Source organism: Amphiprion ocellaris, chromosome 2 (assembly GCF_022539595.1).
Source record: "Amphiprion ocellaris isolate individual 3 ecotype Okinawa chromosome 2, ASM2253959v1, whole genome shotgun sequence".
Lineage (NCBI taxonomy): Eukaryota > Metazoa > Chordata > Actinopteri > Pomacentridae > Amphiprion > Amphiprion ocellaris.
In genome coordinates this window covers 11,424,970-11,441,539 of record NC_072767.1, presented here as the reverse complement: position 1 = coordinate 11,441,539, position 16,570 = coordinate 11,424,970, and the positions used below count along the sequence as shown (strand labels likewise).

General features: G+C 39.4%; 1 protein-coding gene across 2 annotated transcripts; it reads left to right on the top strand.

Moving 5' to 3' along the window:
• The first annotated feature begins 962 nt into the window (after positions 1-962).
• On the top strand, positions 963-15,051 carry rad23ab (RAD23 homolog A, nucleotide excision repair protein b). Of its 2 annotated transcripts, none has more exons than XM_023263367.3 (10): positions 963-1,162; positions 2,589-2,670; positions 3,425-3,504; positions 4,965-5,416; positions 6,390-6,436; positions 6,917-7,044; positions 7,125-7,242; positions 8,287-8,468; positions 9,112-9,258; positions 12,911-15,051. In XM_023263367.3, exons 1-10 carry the CDS (start codon positions 1,094-1,096, stop codon positions 13,022-13,024), a joined length of 1,419 nt encoding a protein of 472 aa, XP_023119135.1. In that variant the 5' UTR covers positions 963-1,093; the 3' UTR covers positions 13,025-15,051. The 2 variants fall into 2 exon arrangements, with proteins under 2 accessions (XP_023119135.1, XP_054862066.1); XM_055006091.1 differs by lacking the exon at positions 963-1,162 and adding an exon at positions 2,443-2,467.
• Positions 15,052-16,570: the final 1,519 nt, after the last annotated feature.

Sequence of the window (16,570 nt, the reverse complement as noted above, 5' to 3'; positions counted from 1 at the left end):
AGTGTGCTGTGAAAGAAATTATTCACTGGTGATATAACGGTGACCAAACAAACATGGTATTAATTCATAGTTGTGTTATAGTTGTTAATTCAAGATCCTTATTTTTTACTGGCATACAACTTTTACTGTACCAAAATGGAACCTGTGTTTTGGTACAGCTGTAATAACACATTTCACCCTCTGCTGCTTCTGCTTCTTGTGACTCCCACAATTGAATTAAGATGACCCGAAATGGACGAAGGCTGGTGATCTCTTAAACTATTGATTACTTATGCTGGTTGCATGTCTACAGATACAGGTAGTGACCAATTCAGATTTTTATGATTGTTTAGTTCCATCCCGATCTGGTCACGACCACCATAGTGACTACATAGTCCTGACAGTGAAGCACGGAGGTGGGAGGGTGATGATATGAGACTGCATGAGTGCAAAAGGTGCTGGGAGTGTGACATTAATAGATGGCATCATGAATGTCTGTGGATAAACCAAAATACTGGCTGACAAGATGACTCACAGTCTGCCGAAGTTTTGCAGAAGAGGAATATTCCAGCATGACAATGGTCCAGAGCCCAATACCAAATTCACACGGATGTGAAAACTACGACCTGAACCAATATGTCTCCTGACTTGAATCCAACAGAACATCTTTGAAGTATTTTAAAGACAAAGGTAGAGCAACACAGCCTCTCCGGCAAAGAGCAGCTGAAAAATAGGCTCTAAAGAATGGCGGACCATGTCTCCAGAAATCTGTTAAACTCCTCCATGCGAAGGAGGATTGTGTCTGTCATTAGAGATAAAGGTGGATATAAAAAGTAGTTTTTAAAATAAATAAATAAATAAATAAAAGATGTGAATTTGAATTTCAGTGATCCTGTATTGGGCACTCCGAGTTGGATATTTCCTACAGCACCTGAAAGCGGCATCATGTTATACGTGGCCTCCAGCAGCAGATGGCGTCCGTGTCCAGCTTGCTTCGAGACAGCTGAGTCACACATACATTTAGACCCCGATAGATACTGAGCGAAAAGAGCGGCTACAGTCGACAACACCGACTGCACTGTTTTCCTGAAAGCAGCTGTTACCACGTCGAAAGATGCTGACGATAACACTGAAGACCCTCCAGCAGCAGACGTTCAAAATAGAGATAGACCCAGAACTGACGGTGAGTAGAAGTTAACGGGGCTGAAGTAAACACGGTCAGGCCGGAGGGTTCCCAGACATGCTGAGGCATACGGGGATGTTGGACACTGTGAGGACACGGCCGTCCGTGGAAAAGAACGCTCTCATAAATAAAGGAGATAATTATTTGACGTGTTTCAAAAAGTAATGTCGACGTGACAAATATGCAGTCAGTCAAGTTAGCAGTCATGCAGTAGTAGTGGACAGTGAGGGAGTTCATGTGAGGTGATTCAGCTGGAGTTAGCGCCTGAAAGAGCGGACACCTCTACCTTCAAAGTAAAATTGCAACAGCATCACAGTCATGAAAGTACACATGCACTTTATCAGAAGAAGGATGTAAGTACTGGTTTCATGTGCTTAATCGTCCTGTGAAATATTTTGTCTGAATTCAGCGGATTTTGTGGTAATCTTACAAGGTTTATATCCCGCAGGGAGGATTTACTTTGAAAACAGCGAGCGGATTTAGTATATGAAGTGATAGGTGGCTTGACAGTGTTAGACTTGTATTAGTACCTCACCATGAATGACGGTGCAGTATTTTAAACCTTCTCTCTGCTAATGAAGAAATGGGAAAACGCATTGGTATATTTTTGTGATACAGAAAACAAGTCTTTCTGGAGTTTTCCGTCATTTAAAAAAATTACAATATGTTTAAATATCGTGTTATTAAAATAATGTTTTCTTCCAGTGTTATCGCGTGAATTGTAGTGACCGTAACAGTCACTGGCACGAAGTTGTATGAAACATCTGCAAGCTATTATTATTTTGTTTTAAGATAAACAGTAAACATCTTGTTTTAATGGCTGCTGGTCAAACATGCACGTACAGTATACAACAGTATGTGCAGGAATATATATATATATATATATATACATATATATATATATACACAGACATATATATATATATATATATATATATATATATATATATATATATATATATATAAATAAAAAAAATTATTTATTTCTCTGTGCATTTATTTAATATTGAATGAAATGGCATTTCATAGGTAACAAAGGTTCATTCCACATAATGAACACTAATAATTACCAAGCAAGCTTATATTCATCATGAATGGATTTTGTGACATTATCTTTGTATTTACACTACATCAACTTTGTGCCATGCTCCATAGCCATCTTCTTGTTATACTGTTAATGAAACATTTTCGACAGAAACTTGAATATGCAAACTCTTGAAACTGACTCAAGGCAGGTTGTGGTTTCAGTGCTTACTTTCTGGAGATCAGCCACTGAACATGAACACATTGCTGTAACATATGATGGTAAGACATTTCCGGCAGCAGCCGTCAGGCACTGATCTTCTGTAGTTTTTACTAACATGGTGTAATGTAGAGCTGTTTCACTCTGAGTAATATTAATGCATCATCTGTTGATGTTTGTCAGGTGAAAGCCCTGAAGGAGAAAATAGAGGAGGACAGAGGAAAAGATGCATTTCCTTCAGCAGGACAGAAACTCATCTATGCAGGTGAGTTAGTGGGACAGAAACAAATTAAAGACATAGAAAATGCTTTGTCTATATATTTGGCAGGTTTTTCCTAAAATAATAAATGGGAACAACCCAGACATTTTCTCTGTCAAGTGTGTAGTCATCTTTCAAAATCGTTGCTCAAGGTATGTTTAATTGCAATAATGGCACCAATACTAATGGTACACACCATGCATATCAGTTGTATGAATTGAAGGGACTTTAATAACCTCCACTGATTTTAAACAGGAGAGCTGTTTTCTCTTACAAAAGTGTAAGAGAATAGATAATGATGGAATGTAAAAATAGCTCTATACTCCACATCAGCTTGCTAAAGTCATCCCAGTATTTAAGCAGCAATGAATTAAGTAGGTAATCAAAAAGTTAAATATATCTCCTAAATCTCGCCTCAGATAGGTATAAAGTGCTTAAAACATTTGGCTATTGTATCTAGTGTGTGTCTCTGATGTGAAAGTTACAGTTTTTAAATTCTTCTCTGATCGGTGATTAAACCCCTTGAAACTCCTCTATGTTCCCCAAAATTAAATATTTAAAGTATTTACCTGAAAATAATCCCATCTTCTCTTTCTTCTATAAAAAAATACCATATAGACATGTTAACAAGTCGAAAACAAGATTTTCACTGGAAGTTGTCTTTAGGTTTAATTCTGTTCCATATTTTGAAGGGTATTTTTAATTTAACAGTTGTGCTATAAATCTTGTCTCATTTGCCATTTCTCTTTGACTGTCACAGGCAAAATCTTAAATGACGACACCCCACTGGAAGAATACAAAATCGATGAGAAAAACTTTGTGGTGGTCATGGTTACCAAGGTTAGTGACTGTTTAGTTTTTCTTTTTTAGACTTTGCTGCTTTGTGTCTTCCTTGTAACAGAAATACTGTTTTTCATCAATAATTATTTATTCCCCTACCATTGTTTTGTTTATATATATATATATATATATATATATATATATATATATATATATATATATATATATATATATATATATATATATATATCTTAAATGTATTACACAGTAAATTTTGAACAGCTGCATGACAAGCATCTTGACTGTTAAATACAGCTCCATATAATCTTTGAGCACTTAAACCACAGCCAATTTCAATGCAACAGGTATAGTACGCCAATTGAATAATTTAAAAATAGTGTAAGATAATAGAGATTGTTCATTACCAGTTGACATAAACAGGGAAAAGTGATTGAGTTAAGTGTTGCTCAGTTTATTTCGGTTAATATGCAGACACACAGAAACATTGTCCATTTCTGGCACACAGTTAAAGGCAGCATGCCTCAGTCTTGTGTCTGTATCTCTGCTCTGTATCTCAGGTAAAACAAGAAAAGCAATCAGAGAGCGCAGTACTTGGCCAAGGCTGTTCATTCCCCCATATGGCATTGTCAGAAATGCAGCATATTTTGGTAGAAATGCAGCATTTTATTATTATTGTTATTATTGATGATCAGAAATCACGGCACTATAGAATGTGGTCATTTAATATAGATGTACTCTGAACACAGGCGTGTGTTATCCATGTGTAAATTATATATGGATACTGAATCAGGTGACCTACATATGTGTAAATTACTCTTAAAGGTCTGTTGATCAGTTCATCACTTTTTGCAAGGCTTTGTTTAGCTAGTGTTAAAATAACAGTTCCCTTCATGCTTTTATTTTGAACGCCTATTTTTTTTTTTTTTTTATGTTACGGGCTTTTATTTTTGGCACCATTCCTACAGCACAGGAAGTGTTTATCAAAGAAGCGGTTTCTTGACATGAGGAAGACGCTGCCAAAAAGTCAGAAAATTCAGGAAACACCCCCACAATTTGATCAGTTGTTTCTTGTATCATTTCCGACAGATAAGTCCCAATGAGTCAGCAGTAGGATCACAATCATGTGATCATCAAAATCTAATCACTTGGTCCTTGTGTCATTTCTGACCTCCCCTGAAAATTTCATCCAAATCCATTAGTCCGTTTTTGAGTAATGTTGCTAACAGACAGACGGACAGATTCACAGACATATGTATGCCATGTACGCCAATCGTCACATAATTCTGCTGCGTTCTTGGTGGTGGAGTAATGACAAATGTCTATGACCTTGAATAATGGAACTCTTGGTGTACTGCACTTAGTCTTGCAAAAATGTATATTGAGCTTCCCCTATGCCTTATGCCTGACTTTTGGAACGGTTATAGTGGAGTGAAATCAGTAAGGCTGTGTGTGGTCATCATATCCACACTACTAATGATCAATTCTCAAATTTCTTCCAGCCTAAAGCAACCCCTCCTCCACAAACAGCCCCTCAGCCAGCTCTCCAACCAGCTACAACTCCAGCACCAGCTGCAGCCCCAGAACCAGCCTCTGGAACAACACAAATACCCTCTACACCTACACATACATTGTCTGCTCCCATACCTGCCCCACAGTCTATGCCTCCCACTGAATCCCCACTTCCCGCCCCAGAAAACACACAGTTAGCTTCAGTTGAAGCAGCAGCAGCTCTGGACTTACACTCTGCTACAGACTCAGCTCCAGCAGCATCTGGTTCTTCTGCCACTCTTGCCTCTGCCTCAGTTCCAGCTCCTGACGCTGTTCAAGCAGCCCCAGCCTCAGCCCCTGCACTCTGTCCCACCCCTGCTGCCCAGCCAGAGGAGAAACCAAGGGAAGACCCTGAGAGTGAACCACCTGCCACTGTACCAGTCCAACAATCCTCTGCTTCCAGGTTAGAGGAACCTTAGGTTTATGTGCACAGAGTGAGTGAAGTTAGGACCATGGCTGTAGGAAAGAACTGCATTTACTTCAACAGTCCTTCATGTTTTCTCCATCATCTGATCAAAAGTGATTCAATACTTTGTTTCAAAGTAGTAGTAGTTGTAATTCCCATCTGCCCCTGCTGTACTTTATGTTTACTTCTAATTGGTTAATATGATATACATGCAATGGGAAGCACAGTGGTTTGGCGGTTAGCACCTTCGGCTTGCAGCTAGAAGATCCCCAGTTCATGTCCCAGTCTGAGCCTGGGATCTGTCTTTGTGGAGTTTCCATGTTCTCCCTGTGCATGAATGGGTTTTCTTCAGGTTCTCCAGCTTCCTCCTACAGTCCAAAAACATGTTCAGGTTAATTGGTGATTCTAAATTGTCCGTAGGTGTGAATGTGAGTGTGATTGTTTGTCTCTATATATAGCCTTGTGATGGACTGGTGACCTGTCCAGGGTGTCCCCTGCCTTCACTCTCAGTCAGCTGAGATAAACTCCAGCCCCCCACGGCCCTAATGAGGATTAAGCAGTGTATAGATAATGGTTGGATGGATATACATGCATAAAGTTAGTCAGTTATGTGGCTGTGGCAAGAGTCAAAACAGAGGGCGGATGAAGGCTTAGAGTTGTTTGTTTTTGTCCCAGAATGAACAAGATGACAATTTATCAGTGACTATCACCATTTTGTCTGTGTTGATAAAGTTGGTACTAACATGATAAATTAAGATGTTGAACATGGTAAACTTTACACCAATTAAATGCTAGAATACTGCCATTGTTATTGTTTTTGCATTGCATTTAGTAAGCGGACATTAACATTTAGCTCAAAACACGATAGTGCCCTAGAATAACTTTACAGAGCTCAGTAAAACTCTTGTCTTGTTATTTTAACAAAATCTAATGTTTACTGTAATTTTTTCTTTTTTTCTGTGCTCATCAGCCTTGTTGACGAACTGGGTCTCCTTGAAGAAGCAGCATCAATTCTAGGTAATTCACTGTGATTTTTCATGAACACAAACCACTAATGTACTCTTTGTGTGTGTGTGTGTGTGTGTGTGTGTGTGTGTGTGTGTGTGTGTGTGTGTGTGTGTGTGTGTGTGTGTGTATATATATAAAATTGTGTCAACCATACATAAAAAATATGCGTGTCTGTGTGAGCTCACCTGAACAGAGCTAGGTGTACCAAAAAAATGTGGTAACAAAAATGTTAATCAGGTTTAATTGACATAAAAAGAAGATTAATGACAACACTCTACGACACTTCTTATGTCTATGAAACATTTGATCAATTCAGATACACATAATTACTGTGCAGAAATATGTGTAATTAGTCAAGCTTAATCTAAAAATGAGGTGTGTCATGGCATGTAGTGACTACATCATAAATCTACAAAAAACACCTCTGTACTGTATACAGTCTTGATTCACTTCCTTGCCTCTGCCATTCCTCTCCTGTTGTTTCCCCAGTGACCGGTCCGGCCTATGAGAACCTGGTGTCAGAGATCATGTCTATGGGTTATGAGCGGGAGCAGGTTGTTGCTGCACTCAGAGCCAGTTACAACAACCCAGACAGAGCAGTCGAGTATCTACTAATGGTGAGGATTTATCCAGCAAGCTTGTAGTTCTCCAACCCCACCTGCCCCTCTATTTCAGTGTGAATATTTATGTACTGCAGGGTATTCCTGTGGAGGCCAGTGAGCTTCCGCGTCAAGAGCCAGTTAGACAGAGTGCTCTACCCAACCCTTCAACCCCTGCTACACAACCGCCACAGCAGCCTCCAGCAGCCTCTAACAGTAAGATCACACATTTACTATTTCTACTTATGTTTATTATGTCATTCTGTCGAAAGAGTCCATCTTCAGAGGACCTTTTTCCCACACCAGGAACTTTTCTGGGACCCCAAGAATCTTTCTAATGATACAGGAACCTAACCTACATTTTCCAGGAGGTTGTGGCCTAAAGCCACAGTCTACCCTAAAAAGTCTCTTCAACATAACTGAGTTTTGCCACCGTAGGATTTGAGAGCTGTTTTAGGACAGTGAAAACCTTTTTGCATGTTCTGAGTCAAAGACCCGTCCCTGTAGAATGTCTTTCAGTGCCAGTTTCAGGTGAGAAAAAAGTTCCTAGTCAAAGGTAGATGCTTCTGACCGATGCTGAAAACAGCAGTGCTTGCCTTAATGAGGATTAGTTAAACTCATTGAAGACAGATACTAATTGGTTATGCTTGGAGACAAAAAATGCTGATTGATTTAACTCAGACAAAACAAGGGGCATCATTATTTCTGTCCTCTCTGTGTCCTTGCCAAATATAATACAGTCTCTGCTTCCTGGTTTTGGGATTGACCCTGGCTGTTACTGTGTTAAACAGTTTTTGGTAGGGGCTTTGTAGCCTAGTGGTAAAGGCATATACTTCAAAAATGCAATGTCAATACTTCAACGGCCAGCTTTTGTTGTATGTCTTACCCTCTTGCTCTCCCCGTATCACTCTTCTGTCTTTATACTGCCACTGGGAGAAAAGATGCTGCTTAAGGTAGTGATGAGCATCTGTCTTGAAGACGGTGGGCTCCTCACATTAGCTCTTCGACCGAGGTCCCCACAAGGGAGGACTGCATTGGGACCTTTTCCCATTGTGGGTTTCAAATCGGTTTGCAGGACAGCTTCATGATACCAATGGATTATTTGATTCAGCATAAATTTTTATTAAGTACCTTGATTTCTCAAGCTGTTAGTTTATTGAACTATCCAGAAACAAACTTTCTCATCTGGTTTACCTTGTCTGGTTAAATTGTCTCCCACAAGGAACAAAAACTGTAACCAGCCTGTCCTCTCCCCACCAGGACCAGTGTCTGCCAGCCAGCCCCCCACTGCTGGAGGAGGCTCTGTGTCCACAGGGAATCCTCTAGAGTTCCTGAGGAACCAGCCTCAGTTCCAGCAGATGAGACAGATCATCCAGCAGAACCCAGCCCTCCTACCAGCTCTGCTGCAACAGCTGGGCAGAGACAACCCCCAGCTGCTGCAGGTACCACACTGACATGCCACAATGACTTCTGCCAGGGATTTGTTTGTTTTTCTGTTTGTAAGATATTCCAAAAACTGCTAACAGAGCAGTAAGAAATCTGTCAGTTTAAGGTAAACATTTTTTTTGTTTGCTGACAGCTTTGAGATTTTTGAGGGTAAATATGACATACGTTACCAGTGCACCACATTTGGATTACATGTCCACACATGAAATGGTGAATGTAATTAAAAATGTACTGTTTTCTTTACATTACCGTCTTAATTCTCAACAACTGTTATATTGTGAATTAAAATTCTTGAGCCAATCCAAAATAATACCTCATTATCAGTGGCAGAAATTTGAAACCTATTTTGAAAACTGTGTTATAAATAGGAACCTACTGTTTTACATAATGCATTTTTGATTGAAAAACATAAACAATTAGAAGTTAAATAATACTTTGATGAAGTTTTTCTATTACAAAAGTCTGACCAAATGCATCTGACACAGTCATTGAGGTCAGCTTGCCATGTCTACTGTATATTGTTTGAATGGGTGATGGATCTATAATCATGATTAGCTGCTTGAGTCATTTCTGCTAGGAAGTGGACACATGCATATTATCTGTATGGTGGTATTCAGATTCATTGTGTGTGTGTTACAGCAAATCACACAGCACCAGGAGCGTTTTGTGCAAATGCTGAATGAGCCACGAAGTGGAGACACAGGAGAAGAGGGGGCTGAGGCCCAGGGATCACCACACACCAACTACATCCAGGTCACCCCACAGGAGAAAGAAGCCATTGAGAGGGTCAGTGTACCAGTCTCACTGACAGTACAGCGCAGGGAGTTAGCAATGTGTGTAATAATAATAATAATACATTTTATTTATAGATGCCTTTCAGAACACTCAAAGTCACTGTACAGAGGAAACACAGATTAAACACATTCAAATATACAGTATAAAACATAAGAATTTTAAAAAATTTAAAAGAAGGAAATTTTGCAATTTTAAAAAAACAGAATGAGAAGGAGGAATGGAGGTCAAACTGAGTAGGCTTGTTATAACAGGTGGGTTTTGAGATTGGATTTGAAAATGTCCAGTGTGTTGATGTTTCCGATGTCAGGTGGGAGGGAGTTCCAGAGGCGGGGGGCAGAGCGGCTGAAGGCTCTGGAGTCCATGGTGGTCATATGGGCAGGAGGGATGGTGAGGCTGAGGGAAGAAGATGATCTGAGAGTCCAGCTGGGTGTGTTCATGTGGAGGAGTTCCGTGAGGTATGGAGGGCCTTGGAGGTTAGGAGAATGGTTTTGTAGATGGTGCGGTGTGTGATTGGGAGCCAGTGAAGTTGTTGGAGAACTGGGGTGATGTGATGGAGAGAAGGTGTCCTGGTGATGATCCGGGCTGCAGAATTGTGGACTAGTTGGAATTTATGGAAAGACTTGAGGGGGAGACCAGAGAGAAGAGAGTTGCAATAGTCTAGGTGGGAGGTGACCAGAGAGTCGACCAGGATGATGGTGCTGACAGGGGTGACGGAGGGATGGAGGCAGTTGATACTACGGAGATGGAAGTATGCAGACCGAGTGATGTTATTGATGTGAGTTTGAAATGACAGAGTGCCGTTGAGGACGACACCCAGACTCTTGAGCTGCGGGGAGGGGGAGAAAGAGGAATTGTCAATGGTGATGGTGAAACTGTTAGTTTAAGTGAGAACTGATTTGGAGCCAATGAGGAGGAACTCAGTTTTGTCGCTGTTCAGTTTGAGGAAGTTGGAGGAGAACCAGGATTTGATTTCCTGGAGGCAGGCACAGAGGGAGGTGGGAGGGAGGGTGGAAACGGGTTTGGTGGAGAGGTAGAGCTGGGTGTTGTCCGCATAGCAATGAAACTGTATGTTATATTTCCGGAATATGTGGCCAAGGGAGAGAAGATAAATGATGAAAAGGATGGGACCGAGAACAGAGCCTTGGGGAACACCGGAGGAGAGCGGAGATGGATGGGATGTGAATGTTTTTAACTGAATGAACTGAGTGCGGCCAGAGAGATATGATGTGAACCAGTCCAGGGGTGTGCCAGATAAACCAATGGATGCCACTCTATGGAGGAGGATGGAATGGGAGATGGTGTCAAAAGCTGCACTCAGGTCGAGAAGGATGAGGATGGATAAGAGTCCAGAGTCTGCTGTCATCAGGAGGTCATTGGTTATTTTGAGAAGAACAGTTTCTGTGGTGTGGTGGGGGCGGAAACCAGACTGGAATTGTTCAGAGGTTGTTATTGGAGAGGTGAGAGTGGATTTGGGATGCAACTGTTTTCTCCAGGTTTGTGTTAAGTTTTGTTGTCTGGTTAATTGCAAAACTTTACTCAATAGTTCCTAATACTAGAGTACACAAACCTCTGAAAGAATATTTGTTTTTCTTCTCAGCGTGATGTTGCATTAACCAAACCACTCCAAGCACAAACAGCAAAAACACAAAAATTCTCATGTATCTTTGAATCTCTTCTTTTTGTCTTACAGCATTTAGCATCCAACTTATTGGTGCATTTCTGCTTTAGTTAGAACAAAAAGGGGGGAAAAAAGATGAGGACAAGAAATGTTCACAACAACAAAATCTGTAGAGAGAAACACCAAACAAGAAACTAAGCATGATTAAAATCCATTGTAATATTCATAAAAACGTAAGCCAATGATGATAATCATGCAAAAATAAAAAATTCAAAAACTACAGTTTCAAGGGGCCAAAAAGGCAACATTTTTGGTCATTCTGTGATAGCTGGTATTGAGAGACCAGATCTTTCTATATACTAAAATGTTTATTTCTTCTATTTTAATTATTGCATGTCAAGTGCAGTTTTCAGTCAACAGTTTATGAAGCGATGCAGCTACACAAGCAGCACCAATGTTTTTAGATCTTTTCAATACAGTGGTGGAAAAAAGTTTTCTTAGACCCCATGCAAAAATTGCATTAAGAATCCCTCTTATGTCTCCAAGTGCAATTTCTTTTAGTACAGTCACAGCCATAATACTAAACAAATCCTAAAAAAGCCATTAAAAACTTAAAATTGATTGGTTCCATAAAAATATGTGAGAAATTTTGAGTATTGGGTCATTTTGGAACAAGGGGCCTAACGCAGGAAACACGCCTGAAGATCCAGATTCTCAGCCAGGAAGGGTACGGCTGCCGTCAGATAGCCAGGAAGTGCAGATGCAGTCCTTCATCAGTTGGATACACTCTGCAGAAATACAGACCAGCCAACAGCTTGGAAGACAAACCAAGATCTGGACGTCCAAGGGTTTCTTCAGCAAGAAATGCCCGCATCCTGATCCACATGTGCAGGAAAACCACCAAATGACATCACAGGAGCTTCAGCAGCAGTGGTCAAACCAAACTGGTGTCCAGTGTTCCTCTGCACTGTACATGATCGACTTTTAGATCATGGCTTAAGGTCCTATAAGGCTGTCAAGAAGTCCCTGATCAATGAGAGACAGAGGTTAGCCTGGCATCGTTGGGCCCAAGCACACAAGAACTGGACAGTAAGGAATTGGAAGAAGATTCTGTGGTCAGATGAGTCCAGTTTCCAGCTTTATCTTCCTCCTGCTAATGCTGAGGGTATGCAGAAGGCCAGGCAAAGCATTATCTCCAGCATGTACAGTACCTACTGTCAAGCATGGTGGAGGCACTATCATAGTTTTGGCATGCATGAGTGCTGCTGGTGTTGGTCATCTCAGTCTGTGATGGCACAGCTTTGGCCAGCTCTGCCAAGTATTGTGCCATTCTCCAAACCCACTTGCAAGCTTCTGCACATGTTTCAACAAGATAGTGCCCCTTGAACACATCCAGGGCTAGTAGAACTTGAGGACATGAGTCATTGAAAATCTGTGGTGGATTATCAAAAGGTCTGTTTCAAAGTATAAACCAAAGAATTTAGAAGAATTAAAAGCCGTAATTTACGAAGAATGGGACCAGATTACCCCTCAACAGCGTGAAAGGCTCGTGAGGGACTTGCCAGCCAGGATTAGAGCTCTGCTGCTGCTAAATACTACTAAATATTCATTTGATGATGGTTTATTTATTTTTTGTTCAGCTTTGAACACATTCTCTGTTATTTGTTGACTTTGATACCGACAATGTTGAGAACTAACATATTTTATTTTTTGTTAGTTTTTCTTGTAAACGATAAACAAAAAAATATCATTTGTATTTGTGTCTGTCTAATGCAGCCACACTTTTTGAAACCCAAAAAAGATTTTTCCACAAATATTTCATGATAATATTTGAGATTGTGTAAAATTTTCAGGGTGTCCGGAAACTTTTTTTCCACCACTGTATGTTATATTCCCATGCATGATTGTCTTTTCTGTAATCCTCTTGTCATGTCATTACATGCATGCATATGTGCAGTTACTGTCTGAGACACAGCTGTCCCAGTGTATGTGTGTGTAATGTCAACATGTTGCTTGTGTTTACAGTTAAAAGCGCTTGGCTTTCCTGAAGGCTTAGTCATCCAGGCTTACTTTGCCTGTGAGAAGAACGAGAATCTGGCTGCTAACTTCCTTCTACAGCAGACATGGGATGATGAGTAACCAAACATCACTCAACACTTCACCGTTCAACAGAGGGCTGCAGAGTGGGTGACAGCACTGCACAAGGCCATCACGGAGTGACACGGACAGGAGAGGAAGAGGACATTTCTATTCGTGCCATATGACTGTGGTCTGATGATGATGGTGGTAGTGATGATGACATGCTGTTCTAAGTTAGCTGTGCTGCCTACTCTCCATTCAGCTGTGATGATCATGATACTGAGCATTGCCTCACTGCTGCTACATCATTGCTGCTGCTGCTTGTACTGAGTGTTCACACTGAGAGAAGTCATGTCAGGAAGTATGCAACAGTCTGCATCACCTTCACAGGTTTCCTCTGCAGTGAGCTTACAGGTTGCCTGTAGATTGTGTTAAACTACTGTACACACACAGTATACACCAAGTGTATCTGTAGTTAATATATACATAAGAGAAATACATTTTCAATGTGTGCATTTGCAAACCCTCCATGTTGGAGTTACCTGAAAGTGTGATGCAAACTGTTGACTTCACAGTTTGCGAGCCAGTATTGCTTTATATTAGAGATCAGGTTTGATCCAGATTTATTTCTTCTGCTTCTTTCCAAAAATCCCAGACACTGACAATATCTCAGACTGAGTGCTTCCAAATAGCAAAAACGTGTTCTTCTGGTGGTTGCTGAACTTTCACTGACCAATGCAGATATGGTTCTGTGTTTTCATAAAATCTGCACGGTGAATGAATGTGCTGCAGGAGTATTTACAGTGTTGCCAACCATTCCTGCCAGAAAAAGAAAATGAAGATACCAAGTCCAAATTACAAGTATGTAATTTAAGTTTTGACTTTTCTTGAATTTTGAGGGAGTAAGTGACTCATAATTTGGATTTTCTAAGTCAAGACTTGCTACTTAAAAATTTCGGATGAGGATCTCAGAATGTTGTTGGCTGACTTTTATCTTATTTTCACTCTCTTCCAGTTATTATTGTCATTATTTGATGTATTCACAGTTGTTATTTTCAACTTTTTGCCATGAATGACAACTACAAACAGTAGCCATCCATCATTTGGTCAAATCTGTCTGCTGTAAGCCAACAGTTAACTCCACTACCAGAAGAGGGACGGCACTGAAATAGTTCACTGTATATTGTGATTTCTTGTTAGGACGGTTACACCCTGATGCATTCAGCTTGAGAAATGGTGTTCAGGTCTTTCACTGATGAGGCTGTTGGCTTTATATATTTTGCAGATGAAAACATTTTAACATTGATTATGATTATGAAGTGCCATCTTTTTTTTTTTTAAAGAAAAATTGCACTCTTTGCTGGATTGAATAAACATAATCCACTTCCTTCTTTCAGACAATCTTTTTTGTTCAGTTTGCCTCATATTACATCTTCTATGCATCTTACTAATGTAAGAGGTTGAGCCATTGCTCCTTCATGCCTTATGGTTAAAGACTTGAACATGTTTTATTTTACAAATGGTGTTGTATTTTGCAATATAGTATTTTAAGCAGATTTCAAAGAGTATACTAGGATCTGTGATCATTATTAGCTGTTTAGTTATTATCAGTTAATCCTTCTATAGTGCACTAAAGGGAATTTGAATAAGTGCTAAATCCAAAACAAATATACATGTTTTTTTTCAGCATACAGCATGTGCTTTGCTGTTCTCTGTTTGCTGTTTACTGCTCTTTATTTTGTTTGAACTGGAAATGACTGGAAATTTTGTGTTATGGTGGAAATGGGGAAAGCAAACTGAGGGAAAAAGGTACTGTACTATGACAAATGCTGTGTGGGACTGTTGGTTGCATGAAATTGTTATTTATAGCATGGCAGTGGGTTAAGGAAAGATGAAACCGCCAATGTGGCGTTGCTCTGATTTCAATTGTTCTGTTGTTTTAGCCATTTTGTCAATGTCTTGTTTCACACACACACACACACACACACACACACACATATATGTCACAACCTTAAATACAGCAGTTGAGAGGTAGTTGTGATTTTCTTTTGTTTAAGCATTGTGTAAAATAAATGGCTTTTACAAGATGGGTGACAAGAGATAATGTTTTATCATAAAGCAAGCAGACGATGACATGTTTTTACTATCAAGTACACATCTTGAGTTATTCCTAAACTGAAGCTAGGCTTCAAAAGAGCCTCATATCTACTGAAGGAGTGTATTTCAGTGTTTTCAGTATCATACTTCCAAACAGACAACTGTGATTACAAAATCACAAGTAACCACTTTTTACATTTATCCTAAAAATAAAAACTTTCATTTATTTACTCTTGCAAGATTTAGCATGCAGCTTCCACATATCAGCATCAAACATCATATTCTGTAGTAGACTATGACAAAAGCTGCAATGTAAATAACAAAACCAAATTATGTTGTACTATTTATTAAATGTTTGTGCCAAATTACGGAGCTTACTTTAATGATTAATTCAGATGCTTTGTTAGGACTTTGAAACATTGGGTTGTTTGCCTAGTAGACATGTTCTAAGATCTGAACCTAATAATTGCATGATTTTCAAAGTATTTCAGAGTAAAATGAATGAATGAATGAGACACTGCTCTAGGCAAAGTAAGGTCATTCCACTTGCTCTCTGTCTTTACCAATGTTCCACATCAATATCAGTGTGAGCACACAGCTAGACCAGTTACAATCAAAAGCTAAGATGTGTCTAGGGTCAAAGATGTCTGAGAACCACCAAGCTACATCAGAGTTGCTAGTTTTAGCTAACAGCTGGAGTGTGATTGCACATTGTATCAGCTGTTAATGCTCATTTCATTTTTAAATAGTAATTCTAATTCAGTCCATGAGAAGAGATGCAGGAGAAAAAGTTCACTTATAAAGTTTCTTAAACACTATACCTCAAATAAATAACTTGAATATATATATTAATTGAAGGTTTTTAATTAAATAATCTCAGCAGATCTGCTGCTTGACAATGATAGACAACGCTTGGCGTTACACTGATAAATGTTTAGTTCAATTCACACATCGACTTTTCTCAGGCTATAACAAATATGATTTGAGTTCCTTCTTTAAAAGCACTTGCTGTGGATGGTGATTGTTTTTTCATCAGGTCCCCAACTTCAATGTAAATGTCAGCATCATGTTAAAAGTCTTTTCTCAAAACTGACCATTATGTGAAGGTGTTTTGTAGTTTTCTGTCTAGTCATATCAACTTTTCTTTCTTCGTCTGAATTGATTCTAGTGTTAATTTTAGCTTCTGCTCCCCCCTTTCGTGTTAATAATCAATCAATCAATCAATCAATCAATCAATCAATCAATCAATCAATCAATCAATCAATCAATCAATCAATCAATCAATCAATCAATCAGTCAATCAATCAGTCAGTCAGTCAGTCAGTCAGTCAATCAATCAATCAGACTTTATTTATATAGCACTCTGATACAAATATAATGCAACACAAAGTGCTTTACAGACAACAGAAATAAAAAAAAATGCAATAAAACAGTGCAAATAACACCGATAATAATTCGAATCTTTTCTAATTTAAAAAAAACTATTGAGATCCTGGGTTACTGACAAGA

What these genes read in the sequence shown, in the direction of transcription:
- rad23ab (XM_023263367.3), top strand. Translation starts at nt 1,094, where the DNA reads ATGCTGACGATAACACTGAAGACCCTCCAGCAGCAGACGTTCAAAATA. An exon ending in CAACAATCCTCTGCTTCCAG is followed by an intron (nt 5,417 to 6,389) that starts GTTAGAGGAACC and finishes TGTGCTCATCAG; the next exon opens with CCTTGTTGACGAACTGGGTC. An exon ending in AGAAAGAAGCCATTGAGAGG is followed by an intron (nt 9,259 to 12,910) that starts GTCAGTGTACCA and finishes TTGTGTTTACAG; the next exon opens with TTAAAAGCGCTTGGCTTTCC.